At 49.0% G+C, this 16,220-nt stretch overlaps 1 protein-coding gene across 4 annotated transcripts in view; it reads right to left on the bottom strand.

The window, feature by feature from the left end:
* Positions 1–2,150: 2,150 nt before the first annotated feature.
* Positions 2,151–16,220, bottom strand: part of SLC44A2 (solute carrier family 44 member 2 (CTL2 blood group)) — an 89,699-nt gene continuing 75,629 nt past the window's right edge. For 3 of the 4 annotated variants that reach the window (XM_088479054.1, XM_088479057.1, XM_088479055.1), the window contains exons 18-22: positions 16,138–16,211; positions 15,719–15,789; positions 14,958–15,046; positions 4,058–4,142; positions 2,932–3,357 (exon numbers count right to left, since the gene is read on the bottom strand). In XM_088479054.1, the coding sequence (XP_088335180.1) occupies positions 3,236–3,357; positions 4,058–4,142; positions 14,958–15,046; positions 15,719–15,789; positions 16,138–16,211 (441 nt within the window). In that variant the 3' untranslated portion in view covers positions 2,932–3,235. Of the gene's footprint in view, positions 2,827–2,931; positions 3,358–4,057; positions 4,143–14,957; positions 15,047–15,718; positions 15,790–16,137; positions 16,212–16,220 lie in introns of those variants that run through there. The other variant, XM_088479056.1, reaches the window with a different exon arrangement.

Here is a 16,220-nt window from a genome sequence, read left to right as displayed (position 1 = left end):
AGGTAACCCCGGAAATGGATTAACAGTCTGAGGCCCAGGGGGAGACCGCAATTATTGCGGTATACCCGGAGAAGGGGGGGGTGGCTGTTTGGGGTAACCCCCTATGGGGGAGAGCAGTCGGGACCGCCAGACGATCCAAGCCAGTACCTGAGAAAACACCGCCCAAGGAGGATCCTGTCCCGAAGTTGGGGGGTTAGAGGGACCAGATAACTGACGGCACCTCACACACAGCCCATCCTGTAATAAATCCTCCATATTCACCCCTGCAGTGCAGCGTCTGCAGGAGAGTAGAGTGGGAGCCGCAGAGCACTCAACTTCCTCATCAGACATGAGTATAATATATAAATTATATATATATATATACATATATATATGTACACACACACATATATATATATATATATATATATATACACACACACACACACACACACACAGCAACGCAACAGGGATGCTCAGTGTTTACTCTTGGTGCACCCACAAGCATGCAGCACACAAGCCCACAAATGGCACCGTGTAGCACACAACTGTATGTGACCGACCTCACAAATACATGAACTTATATGTGAGATCCAAGAAAAGCCCTTCTCACACACACCTGTCGGGGATGTAGGAGAAGGAAAGGTATAGTTATAGACTGACAGTAAGGAGAAATAAAGCACAGACAGTCAACACTAGCAAAACTCACATACAATGCAGAAAGTTAATACTCACTGCACCTTGTCACTACAATCAACCGCCCAGACTCAGGGCCTGATTCTGACCCGCTCGCAAGCGGGTCGATGGTGCCCAAGTGCGCATGCGCACGACGGAGGCGCCTCCGTCGTGCACATGCGCGAGACCCGAATAACGGCGGCCAAGCCGTCGTTAAGGGTCTCGCACCAAAGGGGGCGTGCTGTCGATGGTGATTGACAGCACGCCCCCTTTGGTGGGCGTGCCGGGGGCGTGGCTGCCCAGACGGAGGCGTTCCCATGGGAGCACCTACCGTCTGGGTCCGGCCCCACTGACATCACTAGTGATGTCAGTGGGAGTGCTTTTGACTCTTGACCATCATTTTGGCCGCTCGCTATAGCTGTGGGTGGTCACCCACAGCTATTCGAGCGGCCAGGAGGCCGCTCCAAAAAGGAGGAGGGACGGCCCTGATTCAGAGCGAGCGCTCTGTCAGAGCGTCCGGCTCTGAATCAGGGCCTCAGTGTCTGGGAGGGCTATAGTGCTGTGTATGCTGTCCTCTAGCAGGGGAGAGGTACACAGGGGGACGCGCTGCCTGGGAGATCTGCGATGCTGCCAGGGAAGATGGCCGCCGGAGACCTCACAGGAGGAGTGGCCGCAGGAGGAAGCAGCTCAGCGTTGCCAGACCTAAGCGGAAAGGCGCGCTGAGCTGAGGAGCCGCTAGACAGGGAAGGCGACCTCCCCTGGCTAGCAATTAACCCCAGGGACGCTGGCTCCCGCTGCTTCATAATTCCTTGGTGGTCTAGTGGTCCCGCGGGGTATTCCTCCGGAGAAGGGGGAGCCCGCCGCCACTGCTAGCGCCTCCGGTCTGTCCCCAGAGACCGGAGGCATGCGACTGTATAGACACGCGGGTCACCGCAATCAGTGACCCGCGTCTTACATTATCCCCGGCGCTCCGGCAGCAGTCGTGGGAGTGCCCAGAGCTCGTGCTAGTACAGACTCTGGGGTCCCGCCGCGATCCCCAAATCTGTACTGGCATCGCGGCGCCAGCGGGGTGTGGGAGCAGCAGCTTGGACGTCCAATGCTAAGCAGCCCCCCTGCGCTAAGGGCGACCCGACTCCGGCCGGGCACCAACTAAAACAGAGGTGCCTGTGACGGGGTATAGAGGAGGATGGACCCAGTGCATCCTGGGAGCAGCAAAAGCTTTAACTGCGTGGTGCCCGTGGATCCAGATCCAGCTATACCCCAAGGTCAACCCTGTGGACCCCCTATGGACCCTGAAGTAGAAAAACAGGTGCATCATTGTCTGCTTTGTATAGAACGCCCTGACTCCACCGAAATCGTAGCTAGTGCCAGCACTGCTACTCTACAAGTCAAGTATCAATTCAACTAAAGCCAAGTATAGATGCTGTATCTGCACCTCAGCATAAAACATACTTCAGCTAACAGCAGTTTCAATGACGACACAACACAGACAACTATACAAAAAAAGAACTTTCTTTATTGTTTTAAGTTGATTTTCACGTACGGTTTCAAAGCGCAAGTTTATACAAACTGGGGACACAATTAAATTTGGTATCTCCGTAAACATTGCAGCCTGTATTATGCTGATATATACACATAAAAACACTCACTTTCCATGCAATTATATATAAAAACCATTAACAAAAAAAAAAGACAATCCAGTTAAACTTATATATAAATAGATCTTTGCGCTGAGCATTGGCTGAGGGGAAATTAGTATAAAAAGATGGCTGTAGTCTCGCTACTTTGTGGTTGGAAAAAATTTAGCTTTTTAACGTATGTATGAATGTATACGTGGCTGCGTCTTATCAAACATGGAGACCACGCACCACAGAGTATGTATACATGTGACATACTGCACACACTATATATTGTACATACATATAAAACGTTATGCGTCTTGGAAGGTACACACATACACATATATTAATAAAATTGGGAATAGGCACAAGCCCAGTACACGAAGCGTCCACCTTTAATTCAGGGACTGTCCTGAGGGTGTCAGAAGTGGTGGTACGAAGAGAGGTCATTTCTCAGCCTGGTCTTTGTTCTTTTTGTTCAGTACTTTCTGTAGGTTGGTGGACATGTAAAAAGGTCTCTCTGGGGATCCGTCGTTCCGTTCTAAATCTTCCACTGTGCAGAAGGGAATGAGGGGACACGTGAGAGGGGCTCAAGGGTGGCGGGTAGAAGGGGGGGGAAGAGCTTCTTAGAGAAATACAAAGAGGGGCTTATTAAATATGAGAGCAGGTCATGCAATAGATAAAACAAGGCACTGGGTGTTGGCAGGTTACATACATGAGGTGTCCTGTATGTACAAGAAGAGAGAGCGAGAGAATAACCCTTAGTTGCCGGGAGGCTTTAGCAGACCCCTAGCTACAAATAACAAGCTCGGTTAAGGCCACAATCTGTCACACACGGATGGACCTATGGGCATCTTGCCCTGGTCTCCATACACACTGGTCTCATGCCGGGGTACGGAGGTACAGAAGAGGTGTTAGTGGTTTCAGGAGAGGAAGGAAAGGTTACTGCAACCGGTGTAGTTTCAGCTTTGGCTCTCGCCGGATTTTGAGAGGTCTTGGTCTTTTTTGAGCAGAATGTGGCTGAGTTCCGGGGACATGTAATATGGCCGCTCCAAGGAGCCATCATTCCTCTCCAAATCTTCGCCTTGTTTAGTATCAGGCAGTCAGCAAGATAGAGAGAGTAAGGGACAGAGTGGGTCACAGGGTGGGGGTAGAACAGAGAGACAGAGCGGGTCAGAGAGAAGGTCAGCGAGACAGCAGGTCAGAGGGCAAGGCAGAGAGAGCGGGTTGAAGGGTAGGACAGAGAGACAGAGCGATTCGGAGGTCAGGGGGAAGAGAGACAGATTACAGACAAAAGGAGAGGGATTAGACAGGAGTTTGGGGATTAGATAGAAGCGAGGAAAAAATGGAAAAATAAAACAAGATTAATATAGGACAGGCCACAAAGACATTAAAAGGGGTCACCACTTTGGGAAAACCCTCCCTCTAATTAGTGTCCACCTATGTAGCACTTTGATGGCAAACGAATCCACCCTGTACATTTTGGAGAGGAGAGAGGCGTCATCGTTGCTAAGTGACCAGACAGGAGTTTCACAACTCATCCATTAGGATGTGAAGGCAGCACCTGATTAGAATTATCCAATCAGGAGCCTCATCCTAGCAGGCAATCTTTATTCCTCCATCTGTGGCCCACAAAGTGCTCCATGGGAAAGCCCTAACTAAGGATATGGAGGCCTGTCCCAAAGTGAAAGCCCTCTTTATAACAGGCAGAAAGAGAAAAAGTTAGATTGCAAGCTTTTGGAACTAGGTCTCTCAATGCACCCAGGCAGACAGGTAATACGTACAGAAACACAGGAAAAGTGTGTCCACGCACATCCCGTACACGCTGAAGAAGCCGTGTGCGATCAGGTATGAGCCAATGATCACCGTCTGTAGGGAAACAAATGGAGAGTCACATTGCATTACTCCCCCTGAAGGCTACAAATCTGTTATGCGTGCCCTAGACACCTCCCGCATAAACTACTGCAATCTCCTACTCTCTGGTCTTCCGCTCTCCTTTTATATCTCTCCTCAATGCTGCTGCCCATCTGCCAGTTCTGATTTTACTTCTCTCCTTCACTGGCTCCACTTCCCACAGAATACAGTTTAAGCTCCTCCCCCTCCTACATCACCAATCTCCTCTCAATCCTCACTCCCTCTCGCCTGCCAGACGGTTACCTTGCCTATGTACCCATTACCTTCACCCACTCCGCCTTGCCTATGTACCCATTACCTTCACCTACTCCGCCTTGCCTATGTACCCATTACATTCACCCACTCCGCCTTGCCTATGTACCCATTACCTTCACCTACTCCGCCTTGCCTATGTACCCATTACCTTCACCCACTCCGCCTAGCCTATGTACCCATTACCTTCACCTACTCCGCCTTGCCTATGTACCCATTACCTTCACCCACTCTGCCTTGAGTATGTGCCTATGTACAGATGTACTTCACCCACTCCTCCTTGCCTCACATTCTCATTTTTTTTGATACCTCAGAATGTAAACAAAAAGAAATGCCCATATGAGATCCCAACAACTATATATAGGAATGCGGTTACAGGAGTACAGTAAAATGAGAGACCACAGGAAATATGCATCAATACAAGAAGTCAGTATTTACAGCATGCAGAGATTTGTGGTCAGTCAGAGGCGGCCGAGCCCCCAAGATCCATTAACACATTATCATCAGCAATGTCATCTGCAGAATAGGACCCCCAAGTCCATCTGCTCAGTACGTGATCACACTTTGGGTTGCCGTTTCTACTAGGGTGGTGTAAATATAATAAATATATATATTACACACCCTGGTAGAAATGGCATAAAATATATGTATATAAAATACACACACACAGCCATTATCACAAAGTTTGACTTTACCTCTTTATTGTCCATTTGAACCTTTTTACATTGTATGGTTTGTTTATACTACTGTAAATCTCTCTGTACGGCCAGGGCCGGCGCTAGGCTGTGCTCAGCCCAGCACCGTCCTGTGTTGCCGCCCCTTCCCTCCTCCGCTCCCTCCTCCTGAGCTTACATATGTGCAATAGCGCTGGAAGGGGTGTGGGCGTTTCCTGTGCCCTCCGGAAACAGTAGAGCTCCGGGTGACGGACCGGCTTGCCCGTGCCTGGAGCCGCTACGGTGTACGGCGCTAATAATAGTTAAATATATTACAACAACAACAGGCTCATACTGGGCAGCCGGGGATTCGGTGAAATCTCCAGTGGGCCATGCTGGTCCATAGCCATGCCCTCTATTGCAGGAGGGCGTGGCTTAGTGCAGGTCACCTGTAGCTGATTTTAGAGTGTGTGTGTGTGTGTGTGTGAGACAGCTGTTTGCCTAGCATTCACTGACTCGGCAGTTGCTGTGGGCAGCAGGGTCCATCTGCACCACTGATTACATTTTCTGGAATCAGTGGTACTGGTGACATCATGTTGGGGCCGGGAGTCTGAAGCCTGGAGCTCAGGCTACTGCTAGGGAGAGGTGACTGGAGACCAGGCTCAGGCTCCTGCAGTGCAGGGGGAAGGAGACGCACACAGACTCCACTTGGCATAGAGGACATAGAAGAGCCAGGTCTGTCACGACTTTCTCCATTAATACAGCCTTATCTAGAATAATTTACATTTTGTAAAGGTACTGAAACATTTTCATATTTATTGGTGAATGTTAATTATAATGCCTTGACTCTTAGGTATAGTGGCCATTTAATGTCAGCGACATTCAATAAAAAGCAAATTTGTTCCTTTTTCTGTGGGGACCATTGTGTGTCTCTTTCCTGTGGACCAATGTATGTATCTTTGTGCCCATGGGTCTAATGTGTCTTTTTTTACCGTGGGGGCCAATGTGTGTGTTTTTCCCCTTGTGGGGGTCCAATGTATTAGTGTATTTTTTACCGTGGGGCCAATGTGTGTATGTTTTTGCCCACGGGGTCAATGTGTGTCTTTTTCCCATGGGAGCTAATGTGAGTGTTTTTTTCCCCGTGGGGTCCAATGTGTGTTTTTTGTTACATTGGGGTCCAATGTGTGTTTTTTCCCCATGTGGGACTGATGGTGAGCTTTGACAATTTTAAAATCTTGTTCGGTGTACCAGGAGTTGAAAATCACTGGTGTATATAAATACAGTTCTCTGTTCATTTGACCACAGATTCGAACAACAAGTGTGACCCTAACACTCAGTGTCCCTGATGGAGAGCCGCGTCCTGGCATAGGATCGGCTCCCTTCACACACACAGTTAAGACACAGTAAAAGTGCCTACACACATAGCGATGTGCTCACGATCTGACCTGAGGCACGATTTCCCCTGAACTCTCCCCAGGCAGCTCGTGGTCACGATTTGGAGTAAAAAATGTCCAAACTGACTTAAGATCTATCGTGCATCCAGTGCATTGTGTCCCAGATTGGCAAATCTCCCCTACAGCACGGCAGATCTGATGATGCGATGTGCGACAAGTGGGGACGCGCATTGGCATAGTGAGTAGAAACTCACGATTTTCCGTCACGATTCGTCGAAATCGGGCAAATAGTGTTAAAAAAATAAAAATCGCCATGCGTGTAGGCACCTTCAGTGTCCTATGAACTTGTGCCACTTACCTGTTATTCCGCACCCTCCTCATACACATCTGTGGGAGACTCCGGTGAAAAAGCTATTGATACTTCAAGAGGAATCTGCTATGATATACCTGCCTCTACTTGGATTACAATAATACACCCTGTTAGACACGATTGTCATCAGCGGACCCACTGGGATTAATAGGGACTATGGCCCTCATTCAGAGCCGTACGCTCTGAGCAGAGCGCACGCTCTGAATGAGGGCCGTCCTCCATGAAAATGGAGCGTCCTCCTGGACGCTCGTATAGCTGTGGGTGACCACCCACAGCATATACGAGCGTGCAGTTTGATGGCCGCGATGGTCTTGACCATCGCGACAATCAAAACTGCGAGCCGGAGCCTGCGGTTGAGGCTTTCAACCGCAAGCTCCGGAGTGATTTTGGCTCTATCAGAGCCAAAATCACTCCCACTGACATCACTAGTGATGTCAGTGGGCCGGCTTCTGACGGGAGGCGTTCCCGTGGGAACGCCCCCGTCAGGGAGGCACGCCCCCGGCACGCCTACCAAAGGGGGCGTGCTGTCAATCAACATCGACAGCACGCCCCCTTTGATCAGACACAACGAGCAAAGGACTTTCCTTCGCTCGTCGCGTCTGGCGCATGCGCACGACGGAGCTCCCTCCGTCGTGCGCATGCTCAGTCCAGAACATCGACCCACTTGCGAGCGGACAGCCGCTTGCGAGTGGGTCTGAATCAGGCCCTATATGTGTTTTCTGACCATCGGATGGGTATTGTATAGCAATAACACCCCGATTGTTATTCATACACTACTTCATATTAGCTGTTAGAGGCTCGGATTATATTGCAATCTGATTTAGGTTTTATTGTAACCTTTTGGTATCTGATACACTGTGTGTGTTATTAGATTGATAGGTCATCATAATAAATTTATATGTTGGATATAGGAGCTGGAAGAATTTTTTTAGCCATCTATATAATATATACATATTTCTACTTCAGGGTCCATAGGGGGTCCACAGGGTTGACCTTGGGGTATAGGTTGGGAACCAAATCCGGGCACCACGCAGTTAAAGCTTTTAGCTCCCAGGATGCACTGGGTCCACTCTCCCTATAACCCCACCCCCAAGCCAGAGGCACCTCAGTTTAAGTTGGTGCCCGGCCGGAGTCGGGTCACCGTTAGCGCAGGGGGAGCTGATTAGCAGCCCCTAAGCTTATTTTATTTTTTTAGGGACAAAGTTTTTTCCATGGACTTTGGACTCTTCAGAGCGGCAGCGTCGGACTGTCCATAGGACGTCTAAGCTGCCGCTCCGTCACCCCGCTGGCGCTGAGACGCCAGTACAGATCTGGGGATCTCAGCGGGACCCCAGAGTCTGTACTAGCCGGACTCTGTGGGCGCCCAGGACTGCTGCCGGATCCACGGGGAGCAGGTAAGGTCGCGGATCACCGCTTGCGGTGATCCGCGCATTTCAAATGCAGTCCTGTGCCTCCGGTCTCAGGGGACAGACCGGAGGCGCCCGCAGTGGCGGCGGGCCCCCCATATCCCGTGTGTCCACTAGACCACCAGGGACTTAACGATCGGTGCAGGGAGCCGGCGTCCCGGGGGTTAATAGCCGGCCAGGGGAGGCAGCCTTCCCTGTTACAGCGGCTCCTCCCCTCAGCTCAGCGCGCCTTTCAGTATCCATAGTCTGGCGTCGCTGAGCTGCTTCCTCCGCGGGCCACGCTTCTTCTGAGGTCTCCAGCGGCCATTTTATCTCTGTGGTGCAGCAGAAATCTCTCAGGATGGCATTGAGTCCAGTCCCCCTGCGTACCTCACCATCAGGTCAGTGTACACAGCGCTGTAGCCTTCCCAGACACTGAATCTGGGCAGTTGAATGCAGTGTAATAGTGCAGTATATTATATGACATGTTTATGTATATATGTATATATCTGCATTGTATGTGACTTATGCTAGTGCTGACTGTACTTTATTCTCTCACCTGTCAGTGTATATCTATCCCTTTTCTTTATCTGCCCTAATACAGCTGTACTTAGGGTGGTTCTGAGACCTCACATTTATATACTTGTTAATATTTGTGTGGTTTGTCACATACTTTTGCGTGCTGCACGTTGCCATATATTAGATGGAACTGTGTGTTGCATACGCTGAAAATGGGTCCCTGCAGCTAATTTTTGGCATCAGTCAGGACCAGTATAGTGCTGCTTAATATTTCCGCCAAGATTGGTCAGATATGTCTGACCAGGAGATAGAGCGTTATACTGCACCCATTTTTACTATCCTGCAAGTCATGTGCTGCAGGTGTTAGTGCGGAGGATTTGACTCATAAAGGGTTCTGTACGTGGCGTCATCTGGTGCTGGCCTCTTTCACGACCCCCTTGGGCGGTTTGTTTTCTCGGGATCCTCTCAATTGCGGATCGCCGGGCGGGCCCCATTGTTGTACCTCACTTGGGGTTACTTCACCATACTGCCCTTTTCATCTCAGGGTATCTCGCAGCTTCTTGCACTCTTCCCCTGTGACACAGACTACCGCTCCCTGCAGGGGTTTTTCGCAGTATATCAATTCCCCCTGGTGCCACAATAGTCTGTCATTCCCCTTGCAGGGATTACCACAACAGCCACCCTGGGTGGATGTCGTTTTCTACGAAACGCTAATTGGCGTGGTTGACGCCCTGTGGTTACTTCCCAGTTGGCTCTGCCGTGAACTGGGTACTGTTCGGGGCTCTTTCCCTCTTACACGGGGGGGAAGCCTATTTCAGGTATTATTATTACTTGCTTTCAGGAGTTGTTACCCATCCTACCATGGCTATAGCATGGTTGGTTAATACTATTGCATATTGGGTTGATGCATTTGTAACGTTTTTTCCCCTCCAACACGTCGGGGGTTCAAATGTATTTGGTCGCTCACGTAATATATGCTGTTGTCATAGGTGGAAATGCCAATATTGGATACCAGTCTCCTAACTTTCAGAGTTCCGGCTGCGACTGTATCCTCCGTAATACCCTATGGCTGCGCTCTGGGAATGCAGAGGTGCAGATACCATCTTTAGGGTTGATATTGTTTGGTCCTGACCGTGACAAGATTGTAGTAACATTGGCAGTATTACTAACGACAAGTTTACCGCTTTCAGCTATGCCCACTACAAGGCCTCAGACTAAGTCTGTTAAGTCTTTTTTGTCCTCTGGGTCAGCCTAAAGGTCTGTTTCTTCGTAGACTGTCGGCATCTACAAGGGCCGACATATCCAGTACCGAGCAGGCCTGGACTGCCAGCCGATCCTGCTTCTGAACCTACGGATATCTCTTCAGCCTGACGGGACAGGCCTACAACTGGGAGATACCGATTTTCTCAGTTCGCCCGGTATTAGTGTCAAGTTGCCGCGGCTACGTGGGTAGGAGGGTACGCCCTCTTTACAAGGGCCTTACAGATCCAGAAAGCTATGCAGTTGTTGCGGTAAGCGGAGCTAATTAGGCCATCCCCACTATCTCAGTGAGGGACTGGTTGTTCTGTTTTCTTTCTGGTGCGGTGGCTGAATGGTCCTCTTTGGCCTATTCTCTGTCTCAATTCCCTGAACCAGTTCCTAAAGCTACCTGGGCTCAGGAGGAAATCCCTATGCTCCATCATACGATGTTTGGAACCTGGGGACTTTATGGTATCACTGGATATACAGGAAGCGTGCCTACGGGTACTTACAGAGACCTTTCCTCAGCATGGGCTGAGGTTTGCTGTATCACAGCAACACTTACAATTTTTCGGGCTCTGCCTGTTGGGACTGTCCTCAGCCCCACAGGGGTTTACCAGCGTTTTGGATTTTCTGACAGTTCTTCTGTTCAGTATATCCCAATGCTCCTGTACCTGGACGGCCTCCTGCTCTTAGCGGGATCACCGGGGTACTTTACGGCCAGGTCAGGATGACTGTGGCTTCTTCAGGGTGCAGACGTTTAATCAACGGGGAAAAAGTCCTCCCTGCATCCCTCTCTGGGTATTCTTCATCTAGGATCCCTGCTGGATTCTCAGAATCTGAGAATTCTTCTGGCGTAAGACGGAATCTCCTCTCTTCCATTAGGAGTACATGGTTGTCTGCGCAGTCGACAGATGTCTTTACACTCTGGGATGCATGGTGGAATGGGCTCAGTTCCATTCCAGGCCTTTCCATAATTGGCTCATCTCCAGATGGAATGAGTTTTTTCTGTCGGATAACTGTTCAAACGATGATGCTCTCTCCGGAGGCAAGTCGGTCCCTGTCCGGGTGGCTATGGCCATCTCGTCCAGGGTTTTCTTTGCTATGGACAGTGTCTGGATCGAATCCTTTTCAGTGCAGTTGGACGTCTGTCGATTCCACCCTGTCAATTAACTTACTCTGGCATAACTCTTGTTTCCCGGTGAACCTGAAAAGGTTCAGTCCGACAGGGTCAGGACAGTGGCTTCCTTTTTAGCAACACTGTTCGTTGGGTGGCAATGACAGGTATGTCACATATTCGGACATAGTCCGAGGGTCTCCTCCCGACCATCTCGGCAGCGTTCATTTCAGGAGCTCTCCATTGGGAAGCGGGAGTCCTCAGCCGTCATGACGTGCATCCCGGGGACTAGTCTCTTCCCCAAGAGAGGTTTCATCTCCTGGTGAGCAGGGGGGGCCCCCCTGAGGTGACCCTCATGGCCTTCTGACTTTATCACACTATGGTGTTACAGTTCAGCTCTGGGGATTCTGAAGCAACCTTCAGCGACTCTTTGTCGGTGAAGTGGTCCTTCCACTTTGTGTACCTGTGTTCTCCGGTCTCCCTTCTTCCTCGAGGTCTTTGGAAGTGTTTTCAATCGAGACGGAGATGCTTTCCTGCTGGTGGCTCCTGATTGCCCCAGATGTCAGGGGTACTTGGATCTTCGGAGTCTCTACATCGATACTCCATCCCTGATGCTTCACTGCCCGGACCTGTTGTCTCAGGGTCCTTGGTTTTGCCTTGGACCTGGGTCGTTTGTCTTTGACTGTGTCCTTACAGTGGTCTTACGGCTTCCCTGGCTTTGTCATCGTTGGAATGATTAGAGCACATGGATCAGCTTTTGCTGGGACCTACCACAAACTGTGGCAGCCATAAATCTTATGGTATTGTACCTGTCGATACAATCCTCCGGTGTCCAGGATTTCCAGATATTCTGGCATTCCTTCCGGCTGGCTTGGGTTTCACACTTGGCCTGGTCTTCCTGACAGTGCGGATCTCTACACTGTCAGTATGGTTAAGATATGGAATTGCTCCACTCTGGTATCCAGTTCATCCTTTGGAGTGTTTTCTTGATTATGCCTCCATTTGTCCTCCCTAGGGACTCCTGGGGAGTAAGTAGTGGTTCTTCGTTACCTCCGGGGACAGTCAATGGAACCGCTGGTTGTGATAGCCATTACATGGTCTATTGCTTAGGCTCTCTCTTTCTCTCAGGGTGTTTATATCAACCAGGAGAGTGTCTGAATTGGGAGCGTTCTCATGTGGCTCCCTCTTCTGGAGGGCATCATGTCAGGGTGGGAGTTGCTCTCGCCCTGTGTTGCTTCTTAGTGGTTTTCAGGTTCCATATTATTCTGGAACTTATGGTACGGCCATTCTGTCCCCAGTCCTCTCGGCTGGTGTGGCCTCATTGACTGTGGTCTGGCCTCTTTGGATTTTTGTGATCCGTTCAGGTTCCTTACGGAAATCGGACTCCTTATTGGTGGTCTGAGATTTCTGGTTTTCACAGGAAAGGATGGCCGGCCTATAACCAAATGTTGGCTGGATGGCCTCGTAGGTCTTCCTCAGGGGCCTACCCATGGGTAGGCCTTCCTGTTGTTGATGCTTGTTTTTTCTCGGGCCATGTGACCCTCGTGTGCGGCTCGCTGTGGCGCCTCGGCTGTTTTACCTTACTAGGTGGCCACGTGGTCTTCTGTCCACACCTTTTTAAGGTTCTAGGCATTGGTTTCCTTTGCCTCTCAGGATGCTTCCTTTTTGGCGACGGATTCTCCTCTCAGCACAGGAGCGTCCCCACCCTTGGTTGAACTGCTTTGGGACATCCCCAAGGTCAACCCTGTGGACCCCCTATGGACCCTGAAGTAGAAAACAAGAGATATGGTAAGAACTTACCTTTGTTATCTCTGTTTCTACGAAGTCCATAGGGTCCACAGGGCGCCCGCCCTGACGCACCTGGCTTCATATGGGCTGTGTGGCTGGTCACCGGTTTTCCGTCTCCCATTTCGGTGAGTATGGTTATTGAGTGTTCCAGTTTTCTCTCTCTTTTTCTCTCCTCCTCCGGCCTTTGGCTACTTACAAACTGAGGTGCCTCTGGCTTGGGGGTGGGGTTATAGGGAGAGTGGACCCAGTGCATCCTGGGAGCTAAAAGCTTTAACTGCGTGGTGCCCGGATTTGGTTCCCAACCTATACCCCAAGGTCAACCCTGTGGACCCTATGGACTTCGTAGAAACAGAGATAACAAAGGTAAGTTCTTACCATATCTCTTGTTTTCTAAGATTCTGGTTTGCTAATCCCTGACCTGATATTTGCACTAGTAGAGTTATAGGCACGGATTGCTTTTTTTATGGTCTCTGGAGGTTAGGATGTGGGGGAGAGGGTTAGGTTTAGGCTGCAGGGAGGGAGGTTTAGGGTACATACAGACACGTGTCAGTATCCTAACCCTGTTGGAATGTGGCATCCCGTAACTAACCCAAAGAATATGGCGCTCCTTTAATGGCTGGCCACTCCTCTCTGGTCAGATGGCCACACCCTCTCCAGCAACTGGCCACACCCCTCAGTGGCCTCTATGATTGCATTCCCCAGTCTCACACTGAAGAACAATAATGATAATTGTAATAGTTATTTTAATAATTAATAATAAAAAACTCTGGCCCCTACAAGCCAATGTCTAAATTGGCCCAATATCCGGATAAAAAAGACATTACAGATGCTAAAAGGGAACATTACCAGGAAAAGTTTCCTGAACCTCCAAAGACTAAGAGCCGTATTCAATATGAGCGGAGCCGCGATACTTTATTGCGGGCCAGACTTTCCGCCTACTTCGCCTGTTTGGCAGGCGGAAAAGTATCGCGCGTGTGCACGCTTTACCCCGTATTCAATATGAAAGTACGCGAAAACGGGACCCAGCGAAACTGAAACAGGCAGAAAGTGCTGTCAGATTTGGGGAAATCAGTCTGACACCCCCCAAAAGATGCTCTGACATGGGGGCTCCCTATGGTACCCCCCGATTTGGCTTGCTGAAGGTATTTGCGTTTTTTTAAACGGGCTCAATAGCGTTTTTCAATATGTGGTGCAGAATAGTATTTAGGAGTATTTTTTTCTGAATATAACTTTTCCCAGCAAATTTGGGGTACTTGGAAATGGGGGTCTGCATATTTAAAAGTTGCAAAAGTGTAGTTGTAAAAATCGCAAAAAATCCACCTTCCGCAAGCACCTGCAATCAAAAAAACACTTGGGGACCCCCCCAGAGTCAAGCTCGCTAGTTTTTAACTTTGTCCCCCAACATTTTTTTTTTCGCCCCCTTTTTCAAAGTCATTTTTTGGGGGGTCCTTAAGTGTTTTTTTAAGAATGTTTGACACAGATTACCTTTGGGGGACTGTCTGAAGGCTGCAAGGGGTACACGCAACATTGCACCCCAAACCCCAATTCTGCACTTTTTTCCGCCTGCTATTCATAGGCGAAACTTTTTCACCTGGTACATTGAAGGACTTTCCGCCTGGGTGGAAAGTAAATGCAAATTGAATATGGGGTAAAACCAAAACATGCAAAAATGACGTCACCCGCGAAAAAGTTTCGCCAAAAACACGTGAAAACGGCTTTTCGCTCCAAATTGAATACGGGCCTAAACCTTTCCATATACAAGACTCCCTATACCTAACCCCAGAGGTTCCTTCATATAAACAGGTCATCTTCATGCTCCTACCCTGACTAAAGGCAACATTTCACACTGTATAAAATACAATGGCCAATTGTCTGTATTCAGCTGAACGGCCGTATTCTTCAGAAGACTTCAATAGGCTTACAAAGAAGTCACATGACTCATCATGTACAAGGACCGCAATGGAATTCACAGCTTTGAATTACATTACTTGCAGCTCACACTTCCCTATTTCTCAGCTATTTCTGTGTGTCCCACCTGTTATGGGAAACTCACCAGGATGGGTACCCAGTAATAATTCAGGGTCGGGGCTGTGTCCTGCACAATCCGGATGCGGTGAGTAAAGAAGAAGAAAGCCAGGATTCCTGCGGGAGACAAATAGTTTCAGATTTAGTCATGAAATTCTGCAGTAGCCAGAGAATAAGGGGGTGTGAGATTACAGCCATCACCCCCTATCCCACTGTGTTATCCCATAGTGCCAACAATATACTTTACAAATCAGGACACTGGCACAGTCGGCAACATTACAGACTGGCAGCATTGGGGTCTTGGCTTCGATTTGGACACTGGTTAGACATAAGTGTGGAGTTTGTATGTCCCCCCCATTGTCTATGTGGGCTGACTCTGGGTAATATGGCTTCCAAAGATATACTGGTGGCATTACGTGTTGTGCCGGATAGTTGTGATTGTACCACGATACAGAATATGTGGACAGTATAGGTGGGAGGGAGCATGGCTTTCAAATCATATATTTGACTAGACAGCCGATGCGATGGTACCAAGGAATGAAAACACCAAGGATTTGATTAGTTAGGGGTATCGCTATAAACAGAAAGGAACCCTCAGAGTAAAGTACATGTTTCCCTTCCCAAGGGGACATCTTTCTGTTTACACGACTAGAAATCCTGCAGACCATGTCTTTCCTGTGCAAGGTCACAGCTTTAGGGAGATCATAGCGCGTGAGGGGCAGAAGGAAAGATGAATTTAAATATTTAGCGTGATACAGACATTAACATGCACAGTAATTCTACACTTACCTACGCAGCCCACCACCAGCAATTTCCCTAGGAAGAGCAAGAAGTCGGTGACTTTATCGAGAACGGCAACTCTGCAGAGAGAACAGATCGGTGTTACACATGGAGGACGTGGTGTGATAATGACAAATACCACCAGGGGGCAGTGTTGGGGAAGAATTCTGTAGCAATTATCTCTGTAACAGGAGCCACTTGAAGAACAACCATTAGAGCTAAATATTTCATTGAAACAGAATTTGACGGCAGATAAGAACCACTTGGCCCACCTAGTCACATGACATCAGCCTACATGTGCCTAAACCAAATGAGACTGAACGATTTGTATGCTAGATAGTAAATGACTTATTGCTATATCTGTGTTGTGGTTTATTGTATGCAATAGGGAGACCGTAAGTCATTACACAATAGTGATTTGTACTCACCGAATGATGTTTCTCATGAGCAGGAAAAAGGCATTACGAGCCGACGTGCAGAAGTTGGTGCCGTATATGGCAATCTGTAAGAG

Source organism: Taudactylus pleione, unplaced genomic scaffold (assembly GCF_031769625.1).
Source record: "Taudactylus pleione unplaced genomic scaffold, aTauple2 ptg000226l, whole genome shotgun sequence".
Taxonomy (NCBI): Eukaryota; Metazoa; Chordata; class Amphibia; order Anura; family Myobatrachidae; genus Taudactylus; species Taudactylus pleione.
The sequence above is the reverse complement of the archived record's forward strand: the minus strand, read 5'-3'. Positions and strand labels throughout refer to the sequence as shown.